Source organism: Bicyclus anynana, chromosome 20, assembly GCF_947172395.1.
Source record: "Bicyclus anynana chromosome 20, ilBicAnyn1.1, whole genome shotgun sequence".
Classification (NCBI taxonomy): domain Eukaryota; kingdom Metazoa; phylum Arthropoda; class Insecta; order Lepidoptera; family Nymphalidae; genus Bicyclus; species Bicyclus anynana.
Window position 1 is genome coordinate 6,407,151 of NC_069102.1, and position 16,964 is coordinate 6,424,114.

General features: G+C 37.7%; 1 protein-coding gene across 2 annotated transcripts in view; it reads right to left on the minus strand.

Moving 5' to 3' along the window:
- LOC112046740 (dnaJ homolog subfamily C member 13) overlaps positions 1–16,964 on the minus strand; it is a 40,454-nt gene that overhangs the window by 19,062 nt on the left and 4,428 nt on the right. Inside the window, exons 5-21 of one of the 2 annotated variants that reach the window (XM_024083506.2) lie at positions 16,580–16,698; positions 15,702–15,848; positions 14,394–14,508; positions 12,133–12,171; positions 10,878–11,050; positions 10,009–10,216; positions 9,370–9,525; positions 8,423–8,674; positions 7,731–7,913; positions 5,004–5,195; positions 4,304–4,512; positions 3,646–3,805; positions 2,884–2,984; positions 2,321–2,495; positions 1,430–1,632; positions 427–547; positions 49–213 (exon numbers count right to left, since the gene is read on the minus strand). In XM_024083506.2, coding sequence (XP_023939274.2) covers positions 49–213; positions 427–547; positions 1,430–1,632; positions 2,321–2,495; positions 2,884–2,984; positions 3,646–3,805; positions 4,304–4,512; positions 5,004–5,195; positions 7,731–7,913; positions 8,423–8,674; positions 9,370–9,525; positions 10,009–10,216; positions 10,878–11,050; positions 12,133–12,171; positions 14,394–14,508; positions 15,702–15,848; positions 16,580–16,698 — 2,718 coding nt within the window. The remainder of the gene's footprint in view (positions 1–48; positions 214–426; positions 548–1,429; positions 1,633–2,320; positions 2,496–2,883; positions 2,985–3,645; positions 3,806–4,303; positions 4,513–5,003; positions 5,196–7,730; positions 7,914–8,422; positions 8,675–9,369; positions 9,526–10,008; positions 10,217–10,877; positions 11,051–12,132; positions 12,172–14,393; positions 14,509–15,701; positions 15,849–16,579; positions 16,699–16,964) is intronic. The other variant, XM_052887662.1, reaches the window with a different exon arrangement.

Below are 16,964 nucleotides of genomic sequence, written 5' to 3' on the forward strand. Positions count from 1 at the left end.
CAATCAATTCAATTCAACACAATTTTAGAGCTTTATGATAATACTTACTTGGTCTGCTCTAAAAGCCTGGTTCATGTGAGTGAGCCTCAAAAACCTGGCGATCGGTAACAGATTGGAGCCAGTGTACAACAACATAAAGTAGAACACCCCTGTCAAATACAACTTAGATATCTCCGGATTGTCCTGCATTACTTCGTATAGTAATGTCGCTACCTGGAAATAGATTTCTTTTATTGATATTTTTGTGGTATTTGGAAATAGTTACCCCAATTGTAAATTAAAGCACGGCTAACGAGAAAGCATGCATACAATATTATTAAGTCTCCTCTCAGCTATTTGATATAGCCTATTTCAAATTAAAATCCTGAAGCGCTACTGATCGTTTATCGTTGGCCATACTTTACCGAACCATTCATTCAAGCTTACCTTTTCCACAAGTATAGGGTCAAAGGTCAACAATAACTGGACAACGTGCGCTAAGCAGGCCGGCTCGGAAAGCGTCCTTTTTACTCGTGGCAGAGGTCTTATTATTGCGTCTTCTTCATCTCTATAAAAAAAAAACTGATGTCACTAACTTAAGGCTCATGAAGGCTTAAAGCTCATTAAAGCCACCAGAGACCAGACCAGCATGGTCTCTAGTCGCCTCACGTCTGGTTACGTCAATTAAGTGTACATGAATTTTATTGGAGTTTACCTTAAGAATCGATTTTTCATACATAGCCCCCGGTATAAAAAAAATATGGGCAGTAAAATTCGATGAATGAATGACAGCATCACGTTTTTTGTGCGTAACCTATTTTGCGCACCTTTCACTTTTCAGGCGTAGTTATTGACACGTACATATTGTACGCTACGGGGCAACGTACACTTATTTAGACAGTCGATATAAAAGAGTAAACTCCATTCGTGCGTCGGAGCTGACAAACACTTTTTTTTTAATTATTTATCATTAAAGCCTCAATATTTTTATTTCAAAGGTCCAGTATGAAACCGATCTGTCTAAAGTTCCTTCACTAGTATATTTTCGTACCTTAATGCTAAAGTATTTTTTAACTTGATGACATGGCCTCAACAAAAAGCCAGCTGTCAGCTGTCTTTGAAAATGCACGCTGTCAATACGTCGACAAAGCAGAGCTAGAATAATCGTTTATTTGCAATTTCAATCGGTATTCGAGCATATGAGTAACTATGACTTTTTTTTGACATTAAATATGAAATATGAAAATACACTTTATTGTACACCACAAAGAAACATACAATACAGAAAAATAATGGAAAAAAAGAAAACTATTAACTATTTTATAATTTTTTTTTTATTGACACATGCTATTAATATTAAGCAATTCATGTATTTATTAGTGGCGAAAAACACAAATTTTAGTCGTGTTTAAAAGACATTGCCAATATTCATAAAGAAATGATTACGTACCTACTAGGATAGTAGCGCGCGCAAGCAATCAACAGATCCAGTATAGTGGCCGCCAGGTCGGTCTCGGTGAGTGCGGCCGCGCCCCGCGCCACCAGGCTCCACCGCAGCTGCGGTATGCCTCCCAGCGCGCGCCAGCCTTCCATACTGTTCGCCCAGCACTTTGTTTTGTTGTTTATTTCACCACTTTTGTATAGATCCTTCAGCTAAAATATACATTTTTTTTAATTAATTATTTTTGTTGTAAGCCACAATAGTATGTTACCAGTAAAGATCTTCGAATCCGGGATTTGGTTGCCTATGGGCCTCGTAAGAAGGATCAAGAGTTAGCGCTTCGCTACGTGATCGCAACAGAAATGAAGAGATCCCTTGAGGAACCAAAGTCAACTGACAAATCAAAATTCAAATTTCATTTATTTCAATTAGGCTTAGTTTACAAGCAAGCTTAGTTGAAAAGTCAAGTTATGTCATAATTTAAATTAATCTAATGGGGATAATAATAGTGGAAAACTTAAAATTAAAGTTACGAGGGTTCCAAATGCGCCTTAGTCCGAGAAGATCCCGTCTGGAAAGTGCTATGTTGGACAACTTCAAATTAAATCTAGTTTCAAGATATCATTTAAAAAATTTCAAATACTGTATTGCAAAAACATAAATTATTTTTTTGAAAAATTAGTGTGAATAAAAAAAGGTTACTTAGCCCTGCACAAGCGAATGGCCTGGCTGTCATTTGTTTACCTCTAGAATCTCTTCTCGTTGAAACTACTATAGTCGGGTTGTCAGGGAGCCGCTGGATGCTGGCGGCCCAAAACCGTGGTGGTTGGAAGTCCATAAAAGGTTTATGTCCAGCATTGGACGTTCAACAGCTATTGAAGATTATAATGATGAACCAACCTGCTGAAAGCTGACAGGCCCCTTCCTCTGCACTTTGTCCCCAGTCTCCACGTTATAGTACCACTCGCGGTCGCCGTCGCCGCCCTGCGCCGGGCCCTCGATGACGTTGCTCTGGGTCGGCACCATCGCGCGCGACGTGTGCAAGTGCGCTAACGTCATTAGATCTACTAGTATTCTGTGCGTATACAAAAAAAATATATATAAAATGTAAGGCAATACTGAAATTCATATTCATTTATATAAGCATCAATTAAAGCCTGTAACTTTTGACTCTACCGTCAGTTCGCAAAGCAGATAATAGTATCCACATTTTTTCATATGAACATCTTTTTACATTTTTAAGTTTATACTATTTTTAGAGAAATAAAAAGCTGAAGATTAACCACTATTCCGTTTGACTAAGGAAAATTTGGTTCATTAATTATTAATAGTGGCAAATAAAACATTTAACATAAATGTTTTTAATCAATTTAAATATTGACACAAGGAAAAGCAAAACATCAAAAAAAAGCTTCGCTTTTGCAAATACAGTGATAAGTGTATTAGTAGGCCACAAAACATACCTTATACCGTTCCATTCTAATATTTCGCTAACATTTTTCTTGTGTAAAATTAATTTGGCTAAAAACTGTACAAGTCTGTCCCTTTCCATTTTATCGCATGTCTGTAACAATATCATTAGTAATTAACATCCTATAAAAATCACTTACAACTTTCCTAAAAGCGTGCGATATATCAATATTTGAAATTGAACCAAAAAAAAAACGAGTCTGCTATAAACCACACGATTGAAGTAAATCTTATTTCAAAAATAAAAACCAAAGCGCCATCTATGAACCTCAGGAATAATTGCATTGAAAAAGGTTCTTGAAGTGTACAAAAAGGTATTATTTCAAAGTTCTCTAAGAACGCCATCTACTGGTAGTTTAAAATAACTAACACTGTTTAACTTTGCTTGTAGTGACCACATCTGGGTGATAGACTTGTACATCGGGGAAATAATATTACTGGGCATCGACCAAATAATTATAAGTTTTAGTTTTTGTTGAGATTGAACTTGGGGCAAATAAAATCTTTTTAACTAAAAAATTTAACCAACTTCAATGATGCATTTACTCTAAAAAGCGAAAATGACATCGTACCAGAGTCCTTTTTAATGATCAGTTTGAAGGCGGTGCTATGCCAAATAGGCTCTTTAAATTTATTTTGTTTTTTTTGCACCGCCTTCAATCGATCAATAGAAAAAGTATATGAATGAAGAATTTACACAAATGAAGTTGCTGAGTTTTTAAATAGATAAAAAATAAGAATATACAAAAACTTACTCTATCTAACATTTGCACTATATATTTGGTGTCCGCGAAAGGTCCGATATCTTCGTAATATCGCCCGTATACGATAGTCATCGCCTGGAGACACATGCATTTCATTTCGACCTTTGGCGTAGATAGAAACCGGTGATACAGGTCGTTGAAAAATTCGTACCTGGAAATGTACACTTCGATTACACAGTGAAACTTTAGTAGCATCACAATGCCCGTAGCATGCACTAGTTTTGTAACTAGGGTAAACACTCTATGTACAAATTATACAAAATGAAAATTTCTTTTTTTAATACAGGTTCGTTGTATAAGTCCTCAGGGCAGGCAGTATATTTTTGCATGACCGTCAACTTATCTCTTCTATAGGAAAGAACACTAGCAGTTAGTAGAAATAGATAATGATATTTTAACTCCGTCGTTATTGATCGAGTATTCCAATTATAATAATTTCTTTTTCAAATATATGTTTTATAAAAAGGGGATAAAAGTTTACATTGATTTTCCGCAAAAAAATCACGGGCATCTATTATAGTGTCTGCATTTTCATGAAGTATACAGTAAACTTAAAATAGTCCTATGTCTAGCAGTGGATGTATAATAACTGATGATGATGATGATGATGATGATGATGATGATGATGATAATGATTCAGTAAACTTACGACTTTCGTATCGGACTGTCGTCGTTGTCCTTCTGTTCCAGAAGTATCCTTAAGTAGTAGTCGCCTATCTTGACCTCGTTCTGCAGACATTGGTAGTGCACCTCGAGTTCTGCGTGGTTCCATGAGGTTAGCGCGCCGCCCGCCACCTCGCGGTCCATCGCAAACGCGCGTAGCTCGTTCTCGAGAGCGTTGCGTAGTTCTTCACGAGTCTAAATATTCATTGTAACTTAAAATTTAAGTATCGTCATTATCATGATCATCAATATTATGAGCCCATTAAGCCTTGCTTAACGGCCCAATACAGTATCAAATCTCCTTCCAAAATTCTGAGGAAATACGAGGAGAGAGCCCTCTAGGCACTACGGGCTCCAATGATGGGCTTAGGGAAATAATGTTAAATTCTTTAACGACCAGATGGGGCACATAGCCCGGAGAGTTGTTAGACGTTGGGTCCTAAGCTGCTGGAATGAACTAACTTGTACCTCTTCCAAGTAAGCACCCTTCCATCTTAGATTGCTTCGTCACTTGACATCAGATGTGTAAGAATCAATATCATCTAGTGTGTCCCTATGGAACTGATAGTAAGTAGAACATGGACCACTTGGCGGTGGCATTGACAACAACTCTTAAGGGGAACATAAGGTCCTCAATTGCTCGACAAAGTTTTAAAAAAAAGGTATAAAGGCAAGTGCATACTTACAGTGTGGTTCCAAATAAGGTTAGGCAGCGCATGGTCCCTGTGGAACTGGTAGTAGAACATGGGCCAGTTGGCGGTGGACTTGACGCGCTCGCGCCGCCGCCGCAGCACCACGGGCCGCTCACGCATCTCTTTGCGCGGGTCGGGGCCGCGCGTGCGCTGCGCCCAGTGCTGCAGCGCTAGCGACGCGTAGTGCTGAACACGATTGACCATTTTATTGTGATTGCGGGACGATAGAGATACTAATTTGGCTCCGCAGTGACTCATTGCTTGCTACTTTCAATGGCAACATCTCGCTGCCAAACATAATAGACTAGATCAGCAGTGAGTCAAGGTGGCAAGGAATGACCTTGTATTACAAAAAGTTATTATAGATAAAGGAGGCGGCGGAGCGGACAAGAGAGCTGGCAGCAGATGATGCTATTCGGTGGACTTTTTTGGCCTTATAAGGTTAGGATAGTTTGATCCTGTAACGATTAATATTAAATGCTTTTGATAATGACCTAATCTAGATTAACATATTCTCCGATGTATTACAGAAATTTGTTGTGTTATGGCACGAATTTTCCCCAAAACCTCCATAATGTCGCTAGCATAGCAAATGAATATAGCAGTTCTAAGAGAAGTGAGCTGTATTAATAAATGTAATTTCCCAGGTTAATAGTGTACGAGATGAAACTGCATTAATAATTAAGCTAAGCTATTTAAGTTGACAAAAATAGAGTACTAAAAAAGTAAAAAAGTATACTATTAAATAAAACTAATGTGCAATAAATGTGTGAATAATAAAATAATATACTTGCAATTGTAGCATTATCAATTTGCCTTAAACGGGCGGACACTTTTCAATACACGAAGATGGTTCTAGAGGTAACTAGATTTATAAAGTGCCAATTCTTTGTATTGAACCCAGCGTACCCAGGGGCGTGGCCTAAATGGCTGTTTTAAAACTAAACTATTTATTTTCACTAAAATATTTTGTGAAAAATGTCACCCTTACTGAAGAGTTGAATATTGTTTATTCCTTTTGTCACAGAACAAAACAAGACTGCTAGTACATGCGCGGACACGCTTGCGATGTTCCACACACCCGGGTGTACGCGGGTCACGCCCCCTTGCTACTTCTATTGCTAAAAGCGTTAGCTTTAAGCGTTGTCTGTTCTGTGGTTCTGCTTATCTCTACCCTCTGGTTCTTGCTTGCATTTTATAGACCTTTTCAGGTTTATTAAGAAATAAAGGCTTAATAAACCTAGAATCTAGAAAAATATTATTAAACCTTCATCGGTTAAGAAACCAATGAAGGTTTAATAATATCTTTCTAGGCTTAATGAAAAATTGTATAGTAGGATGAAATATTTATGACGTATCGGAAATCAGCTACGCGCAGTATTTAAAAGTTCGCGCTGCCTTAAAAACAAAAACACATCTAAGCGTAGCGTAACTTCAAAATATTTCAAGGATTGACCTATTCAGTATACCCTTGGCATGCCACTACTTTAGGTTTTAGAACATAGTAAGTACAGTATCTAGGAAATATGAGCAAATGAACTAGCGAATACTATAAAATATTATTGAAAGGGACATATGCCAGGAATAAACTTTTAAGGGGAAAGACTACCAATACTTCAAGGGACTGGTAGATACCATTGTATCACTTAGGCTCGAATTAAACAGTTCGGAATCCACTTCACTCAGTTTCCATCTTGATTCCTGATACAATCAATGTTAAGTCAACATTTTATGTTCGTAAAACCTTTATTTATTTTAAAATAGTACGAAAAAGGCTTTGTATTTGCACGCCTGTCCGAGAGAACAACAAAAGAAGAAGGTAATTGTTTCTTAGGGATTGTGTACTTGCAAAGCTTACTGTACTGTAAGAATGACTGTACAATAAATATAAATAAAATATTCAGACTTAACAAATGCTATTTGTAAACTAATAATATGCTATGTGTTAAGTTTATATGTGGTATAAATTAATGTGAGAGGCCCACCAGCATAACCTATAACCTAATAGCTTATAAGCTAAAAGACTAAAATTTCAGAAAGTTAAGTCTAATAAGATCCTACCAAAACTTTTGGTAGCAGGCAGGTAAAACAACACAAGTGAAAATGTGTGTCAACGCGCGTCTTAACGGGCTTTTTAAAACTACGCACATCTCTGGGTATATCCGGAGATTTTTCTCTGTTACACGTTGAACTCGGAATTTTTGAAGTACCCGCGGTTTCTCCGCGTAATTCACATTCCCTTGAGAATACGGGGATAAAATATAGCATATGACACTCACAATAAACGTGACTTTCTAGTAGTAAAAGAAATTAAAAATCGCTTAAGTAGATCCAGAAATTACCTCCCCACAATATCACAAACATTACCTCTTTCTGATATTAGTATAGATACGAGTAGATATCTATAATATAACAATGAATCTTGAATTTGTTTCTAAGCACAAATCTCGACAACGGCTGCACCGACTTTACTAATTCTTTTTTAGAATATTCCTAGAAATACGTACGATGGTTGATTCTTTCGGAGAGAAAAAATGCAGGGTATAGCGGTAGGTACTTCTCTTTCCCTACCCTCTGTAGGTAGGGTAGGGGTAGGGAAGCGGTAAGGTAGGGCTAGGGTAGGGTAAGAGAAAGGTGGGAATAGGGTAGGGAAGAATTGCACATAAGTCAAAGTGAAGCTTGACCAGATCCACTAGTACAATACGTTAGTGGTGTACTCACCTCTATATGTTTCTCAACGTATTTGACCTGTCGCTCCAGCGCCTCCCAGTGCGGCGCGCGCGGCCGGTTGGCGGCCTGCGCCTGCGCCAGCTGCAGGTTGTCGCGCTCCTCGACGCGCTCCGCCTCCAACGCCGCCGCGGGAGGGGCCTCCACCGACTCCAGAAAGGCTAGCAGACCTGATGGCTGAAATTATGTAATCTATGTACCATAATGAACGAAACGAAAACTAAATAATAACACAATAAGTATTAAAATAGCCCAGTGGATATGACCTCTGCCTTTGATTTCGGGGGTGTTGGTTCGAATCCGGTCCGGGGCATGCACCTCCAACTTTTCAATTGTGTGCATTTTAAGAAATTAAATATCACGTCTCAAACTGTGAAGGATAAACATCGTGAGGAAACCTGCATACCAGAGAATTTTTGATTCTCTGCGTATGTGAAGTCTGCCAATCCGCATTGGGCCAGCGTGGTGGACTATTGGCCTAACCCCTCAGGAGAGTCGAGCACAGCAGTGAGCCGAGTATGGGTTGATATTGAAGATGATGAAGTATTAAAAACGTAATATTCATACAATACAATGGCTCCTATTACATAAAAGTGGCATAAATAAAAAATATACGAAACTTCATGTACGTCCCGGTGTTCCCACCCATGCTTATTAAACAACATAAACTTCAATAAATGTCTTACCATGATTCTTCTCAGCAGATCGTTAGCGGGTCCGTGTTCCACCAGCCACAGCGCGACGAGATGCCTCGCCAGATGCCGGCGCTGCATTCTGGCGGGCGCCGCGGTGGTATATAACGCGTGCAGCAAGTGTCTTGGCAGCGCTGCTTCGGCCAAGGCCAGGGCTTGCACCTTGGCGCCTACCCCACCGCTGCCTTCTTCCACTAGCGCGCGGGCCACTAACCCAGCGCCTTTCACTATTGCCGCTGACGGATGCTGCAAAATTTAAAAAAAACTTGTTCTCAGATCAACAGATGACTCGCCATTACACAAGTTAAACGCAAAAGGAAATGCTCACAGGCCAATACTACTTCAGTCTCAAGAACCCAGGTATACCCCGTATGAAAATATATGGAGATGATAATGTGGTGTATAAATAAGGATATGGCTTAATAAATGGTTTAATAAAATCATATTTCTCAAAAAGTTCGCCTCTGTAGGTACCAATGTGGTGAAGTAACATTTGAAGCTGTATAGAAAAAGTTTTGTTTTGTTACCAACAAGGTTACCAAACAAGCAAACTAATAAACTAATTGTTAACCTTACTGCTTGAGTTTTACATTTTTTGAAAACTTTTGGTTCGATTGAACCATAAGTCTTCAAAAAATGTAAAACTCAAGCTGCATGGTCAACGTTCTTTGCCTGTACGTCCGTTATGTCGTAAAACAGCGTACCTAACTTTTTTTGATAATGTAATGTTTTCATTATTAAAGTAGAATTATCAAGATTTTTTTAAATATAAGTAAATTGCAGGGTAGTCAGTTAGGGTAGGCCATGATATGGGCATTCCCTTTTGTGTTAGAACTGGGTACGATAATAATCCAACGGGTGGGGATTAAGCATTGGATTTGAGTACGCCCCCATAACCATTAAAGCTTTTTGGTAAAACAAATATATTACATATAACACACCTCAAACAGCTTAAAGATGATGCGTCCCCGACTGGCCACCATTTCCAGCAGCTGGTCGAACTGCTTCCCGTCCGTAGTCTCGCTGTACGGCACGCACAGCGCGAACGTGAGGAAATCCAACATGGCGGCTACCACTAACGCGCCGCTGCCCGCTGTCTGCACCAAAAAATAACTATGGGGAACTTCTGAACTAATTTTATAATACTTGTCTAGACAGAAAAGATACCCTAAATAATTAATGTACCATCAGACAGAATTTTAAACCACTCTGAAGTTGCAACACACCGAATTCCGCACGTATAAGCTCCACTGAGGTACTTTTTAAGTACGGAAACCTAGAAAGAAAGGAAACTTAAAGGATAAAACTGGACCCTAACACAAATATCCGTCTGTCTGTCATCATTAATCTATACTAATATTATAAAGCTGAAGAGTTTTTTTGTTTGTTTGATTGAACGCGCTAATCTCAGGAATTGGACCAGTAGGGTCCAATTTGAAAAATTCTTTCAGTGTTAGTTAGCCCATTTATCGAGGAAGCCTATAGGTTATATATAATCCCCGTATTCCTACGAAAACGGGAACTACGCGGGTGAAACCGCGCGGCGTCAGGTAGTGTTATATAACTATAGTTATACTCACAACGTGCGTGGCCCACATGGACAGCAAGCCCTCCAGGAAGGTCTGCGAGGCGAGCATGCTGGCCTTGTTGAGCTGCTCCTGGCGCAGGTCGGGCTCGGCGTGCATGGGCTGCAGCAGCGCGCACAGCGCGTCCAGCGCCGCGTGCGAGCACGCGCTGCACTCGCGCCGCAGCGCGCTCACTACCGCGCTGCCCATCCACTCGCGGAACCTGCCACATTGCACCTCCATGAACTACTCGCGGATACATTCGCTTCGAGCAACCTCGCCTCGCCTCGGTCAACTTCCGATTGCTGTCGGTTTTTGTCTCGAGTTAAGAGGCTCGAAGCGATCTGAGGATCGAATACGAAGCGCCTACACTACGAGCCTCATTTTAGGACTTGGACGAAGTGTGTATTCATACTCACAACAATTATACATTTTACAGAATATACTCAGTTTAAATTATGAATTTTAGTTATTGAAAAGTGTGTAGAATCCCCAGAAAATTCAGTAATGGTGTAACGTTCGATATTGGCAGTTCTAAAAGTAACGTAATTTTTAACGTTAACAACTTCAGGCAAGCATTAGGTGACATCATACTCCATGTTCGCATAGCTCATTTTGCAGAAAAATTCGGTTAAAATTCGGAAAAAATTAAGTGTCTACGACATATCATTATAAATACATAGAATATAATCAAATATCACGTCCTAAATATTTGCGGAATAAAACGAGAGTAAAAATAACATTATAACATTCCATAAACATATATTTGTAAGCAATCGAACAACTCGACATGTACCAAGTGCCTTCAGCTAGTTTGGAACTAAAAAAAAAAACAAAACTAGAATGTAAATTAAAAAGAGGATGTAATTTCCTTACAACATTACCCTGAGAGTGCGGTGAAGGCAGCGAACCCGACTTTGCTCGCGCACAGCCGCCGCAGCGCGTGGAACTGCGCTTCGAGCTCCCGCAGTGGCAGATTGGAGCCCGACGGACAACTCGTCATTATAGCCGTCAACGCGCCGGTTATCAACTTCTCTTTGTTCTCCGCAAACAGACGCTGTGAAACACGCTTTTTCTATATATATATTTGTTTGTTTTTTACGATATGAGCCTATTTCCTGTAAAGATTATAACTAAATCCGCAATTACCGTTTGCATTGTTTTTTATTCGATTTCTTAATTTTTTTTACTACAGAAATCAAAACAAATCGACCCTTAACCAAATTTAACTGGAGAAGTGTTTTGTTCCATTGAAATAGAAACTTAATTGTACCACCCATGGTGATGCCCTCAGCGGATTTTTTTAAACCTTTACAGGAAAAAGGCTCATTAGTAAGTGTCTTGGTTCGAAAAGCTTGTCCTTTCAAGGTTTATTTGTGACAATAAATTAAGCAATTAACTGCAAGTTAACACAAAACAATTACAGACATGTAATACTTTGCTTTCAATTTAGAATTAAATTTATATTTTTTTTTGCTATTTACAATAACTACGCTGTCCTTATAAAGTAGTCTATTACAATTCTATGATTATAATAAATATTTACATATTTACAAATGACCTTGTATATTTACAAAGCACATCATAATTATTTGTCATTCTGGTACTTTTTTTACAGTAAAAAACATATGAATACTATAAAAATACATACATAATATTACTTAGATATACATAAAAACAATATTATCCTGGTGAAATCATAACAATGGATTTACTTCAATTTACCAAATCTGTTACAATAATTTCAAAATATATAAACTAAACTAAATGTGGTTTATTTTAGTACCCATTTTCCAAAAGTGATATTATTATTGTAGCTAGCCCAAAAAGTGGTGGAAGGAAAAGCCGGCTTAAATATTGCTCTCAAACAGTGGGAGAGAATATTTTATTATATCCTTTACATTATAGTTAACATTTACACAAAACCACAAAGCTCATGTTAACATCTAGTCTAATATTGACAAATATAAAAGTAAATTAGTAAAAAGGCACCAATAAAGCTTTGCTGTGATTTAGCGTTAAGAATTTATTACTTTGTATTCACCTTTTTAAAAGTTTTATAATTTATAAAACTACGGCCGGTTCTGGTATTGCAAAAAAGGTAAGGGACAGAAAATAATAAACATCATAGGGACTTACAAGATCCCACGTAAGAAACAGCCACAACAGGGGACGAGCCTACAATACAAGGCAATAACATAAAATTAACATGCCCAAGTATATCATGAGGTAGCGATGAAGTTGGATAACATAAAATGAAATTGTGAGTCATGAAACAGTGTAACTCTAGACAGGGGTAAGAGTTTGGTTTTTTAGGCAATATGTATAGTGTACATTTGTTTATTTTCATTACATTTTTTACTATACAGATGAATATGAACCCTAGCACATTGTGTCATCAATTTAAGATTGAATCATTCTAGAGAATGGATCTGCAACCTTTTGAGTTCGAGAAATAATAAAACTAAATAGTAAATCAATAAGAGCATTGATTTTGCTTGTTTTTTGGAAGTTTGGATAAATTTGGCTCGTAACTACTCACTATAATGTTTACTGTTTGTGACATTATAGACATGGTGCCTGATCACTTACATCCATTGCACAATTTAAATATTGAAGTATGGAATTAACGAGCTGCAACTTCACACGAAAGAACAACAGGTTGTCAACCCCTGTTCTAGACTATTTGTAAAGCAATAAACAATGCTCATAGTATAGTAAAATTCTTCTAAAAAATCTTTACATGTTTTTACTAAATTCATCACGAAGATTATGAGATACTCCTCTTTCATCCTAACTATAGGAAATCTATTAGCTTTTTTCCAATGCCTATTGATGACTTTATTCAAAAATCACGTGTCTTAAGCATTTAACTATATGTCTAGGTATTTAGGCACTCAAAAAATTTTCCTTGATATTATTAATACATGTAAGTTTATTAATAGTTTACGTCACTTTATAAGAAGATGCACATTTACCAACAAAAGTGCTAAAAACATTTTAAACATGCAAAATAATATAAAAATTACAATCCAGAAATTTGTTTGTAAATTATAAGTAAGTGTTATATTATATTTATAAATGTTTAGTAAAGGGTGAATTCTTGAACAACACAACAAAATGAGAAAACTGAAGCGTGTGAAATGTCGGTCGACTGTAAAGCCTCGTACACATGTTGCTTAATATTTAAACCTGGCTGTATGCAGGTATCAATATATGTATATATAGTGCCACAAACTTATCAGACCCGGTAATCAAAACTGGAAGTAATGCAAAGAATGAACCTCAGACCAATTGCCTTCTATGAGTATAGGACCTAGAGGTTAGAGGTAACCCCTCTGTCAAAAATACATGATCATGATCAAACACTCAAACTGCATCTATAGAATCAATGTTTCACTATGTTATAATTAATTATATTAAGTATATAAATATATATATCTATAATTTACATACTATAAATTTTAAATCTATATACACATGTGTGTATATAGATATAAAATTTATAGTATGTGCAGTGTAAGGACACATGATGGTGTTAAATATTTTCGATGTGTGAGTTTGCCTCATCCCCCTCAAAAACGACAGACAATTTTGCTAGTGAATTTGAGCGTGATACAAGGTCCAATATAAAGGTCACTGGGCCAGATAAGTTTGTGACATTATACATTACATGTATGTATAATATGTTGCAATGTGTGTACGAATTATAATATATAAGGCTGCCTTTCCATTAAACATGATCTCTGTTTATTTTATTCTCTAGTTATAAGTTATCCCTTGACTACAATCTCACCTGATGGTTAGTGTTGATCCAATCTAAGATGGAAGCGGGCTAACTTGTTAGGAGTAGGATGAAAGTTCACACCCCTTTCGATTTATACACGACATTGTACGTCTTTGCCGGTATTGTGGTAACTAGCCACAGCAAAAGCCTCCCACCAGCCAGACCTGGACTAATTCAGAAAAAATCAATGGGCCCAGCCGAGAATCGAACCCAGGATCTCCGTTTTTTAAATAAAACATTATAAAACAACGAGTTCAATAGAATCACTTCATTTACATATATTTCAATTATCATCATAAGTACGTTATAAGCTATTTTCCATGACTAATTTTAGTTGTTGATACTTGGATTTAGTCCATTGTCCTATAACTGGCGACCATCATCATCATGCTATACAAGAGTGAAAATGAAAATGAAAATATAACAATAATGGTAATTAAAGTCGAAAGCAGAAAATTAAAACATTAAGGGGTTTAAACATCCAATCTGACAAGTACACAACAAATTCAGCCAGATACTTTTTTGTCGTTCATAGAAAGGCAGCCTAACGCATATGTTATGGAAATGTATATGCTTTTAATAAAACTACTTAGCAATAAACGTAACAACTTACATCTTGACTGACAGAGTATATGAGGCCGCTGTAGCCGACGTTGGCATTGAATCTTTCTATTACTTCCGCTCGCGACAACACTTTAGCTCCCGCTTGCACTGGGTTCTGGAATAATCTACAAGAGAAAATCCTTTTTTGATTTAATTTATTAAATGGCTTGTAGCAGTTTTTTGACACCAAAACGTTTATTTTTAATATTTAACTATTGACCTCTTATAATAAAAGGACACACAATCATGTAGAAAATTTCACTTAAAAACTGGCCAATTTTGCTTTGACAGTTTTAGAATTACTGGTAAAGAAAATTATACCTAAAGGCCGTTAAATAGTCCAATATTCAATAAAATCCCAAATTCAGAGCAGATTCAACCTTAAGGATTGAGTTTAAGGTTGAATTTGCAACCTTTTGAGACGACCTCCGTGGCGCAGTGGTGAGCGCGGTAGATTTACAAGACGGAAGTCCTGGGTTCGATCCCCAGCTGGGCCAATTGAGGTTTTCTTAATTGGTCCAGGTCTAGCTGGTGGGAGGCTTTGGCCGTGGCTAGTTACCACCCTACCGACAAAGACGTACCGCCAAGCGATTTAGCGTTCCGGTACGATGTCGTGTAGAAACCGAAAGGGGTGTGGATTTTCATCCTCCTCCTAACAAGTTAGCCCGCTTCCATCTTAGGTTGCATTATCACTTACCATCAGGTGAGATTGTAATCAAGGGCTAACTTGTAAAGAATAAAAAAAAAAAAAAAAAATGCGACTATTTGAATTGTGTTTGGCACTCATTGAGTGGGGACGTTTTTTGGTCGCTGATTGTGCATCCACTTTTTAATAGGAGTATTTGACACAAAAATAGATATAAAAAATGGCACTACTGGCATAAATAATACATTTATAAAATGTATACTAGATGTAGATTGATAAAATATATGAAACATTTAAAGTCGCCGTAGAAAGTGATTGAAAATAGCTTGTGTTAATTCATAGACAGTGTGTAAATGTTTAGAAAAGCCAGGTAAAATTCACTTAGGGATAGGCACAACCAATAATCTGCACAGAGCATGATGGAAGACGAGACAATGATACGATTGCACCTAAGTGACATTTCACAAGGTTATTGGCGACCTGTTAAGTTTCTGGAGTGAGCAATTGAATATGGTTGTTTGGAGTAATCCAGCGGAGTGGAGTGGAGTAACCTAGACCTAACTTCCTGAACACAACGGCAAACGGCCGAGAGCTGTAAAGGCCTAGATCGAAGAATCTTCTTCTGTTCGGTCCTTTCCCGCTCGGTCTTTACCCCATAAATAACAGTATTACCGCAAGTGGTTGGACTCGGTCTCCTCGTCGACGGGGTGGTGCAGCGGGCCGAGCCGGTAGCCGCGCGGCGTGCGCGACGAGCGCACGTGCACGTCGCGCTGCCCGGCCGAGCGCACGCCGTCCACCAGCGACGCTAGCAGAGCGTCCCTGCGAACGGGAATTCATGATCATTGTGTACTGCACGCGTACACGCACGCACGCACACACATGCAATGTATACTTATAATAAAACTGATATATGTACAATTCTGTACATTGAAAATATTATGAAAATTATTATTAGACGACATTTATACACCGTCTGCCATCGCGGAATTTATGTGTCCAATACAAGGAACCCCTTAGCTATATTAAAAATGAGCTCAAGCAAATTCACACGCTAGCAAAAAAAAAATTAAGATTGAAGAAAAAATTTAAAAATCTTGTTTAATTCTGTTTGGCAAGTATGAAGTTAATGAATTTTGACCTAGTTTCAGAAATGTTTTAATACATACCTACTGTCTTTGACACACGTGTCGGCGACACTGTCTTTATGGTATTTTGCAGTATACACGCGTCATTGTTAATTTTTTTAACCGACTTCAAAAAAAAGGAGGAGGTTTCTCAATTCGACCGTATATATTTTTTGCTACAAATATTTGGCAATATAAATAGTTGGCGACTTGTACGATTACATATTCAAATTACCTTCACATTAAGTCGTATTTTATTTGGAGATAATGTGGGCTTACAAGCTATGGTATTCCTACATAATTAAATTTATGAACTACACAAAACCTAAAGGAAAAACGAAAAATTAGAAATTGTGTTCAAGGTTTATTGTATGGGGCTGGTTTCATGAAGTTCACGATCTGTTAGTCTGTTTTAATATAACTTACCTTTCTCCAGCCAAATAAGTCCGTGTTTGCCCATTCAAATATTCAATGGAGAACTTCTGCGGATGGTCGGGATCTCGCACCAGAGCGAACACGTCACACAGCGGCCTGAGGCACACTACCTGAAATATCATATGAAACTTATAAGCCACCTGCAGAATATGTTCAGTTATTATCACAGAATAAAAAATGGCCAGAATGATTTTTTACAAGCAGCGTGGTGAAGCCGGTGAAACCCATAAAAAGTCACGCATCTCCTTGACATCCGCATATACAAACTGTTTTTCATAATTTGTATTACAAAATTTAATACTAATAACAATTACGTATATTAATATAATAATCTATATAAATAAAATGAATCCATATTTCGCTGTATCACGCCATT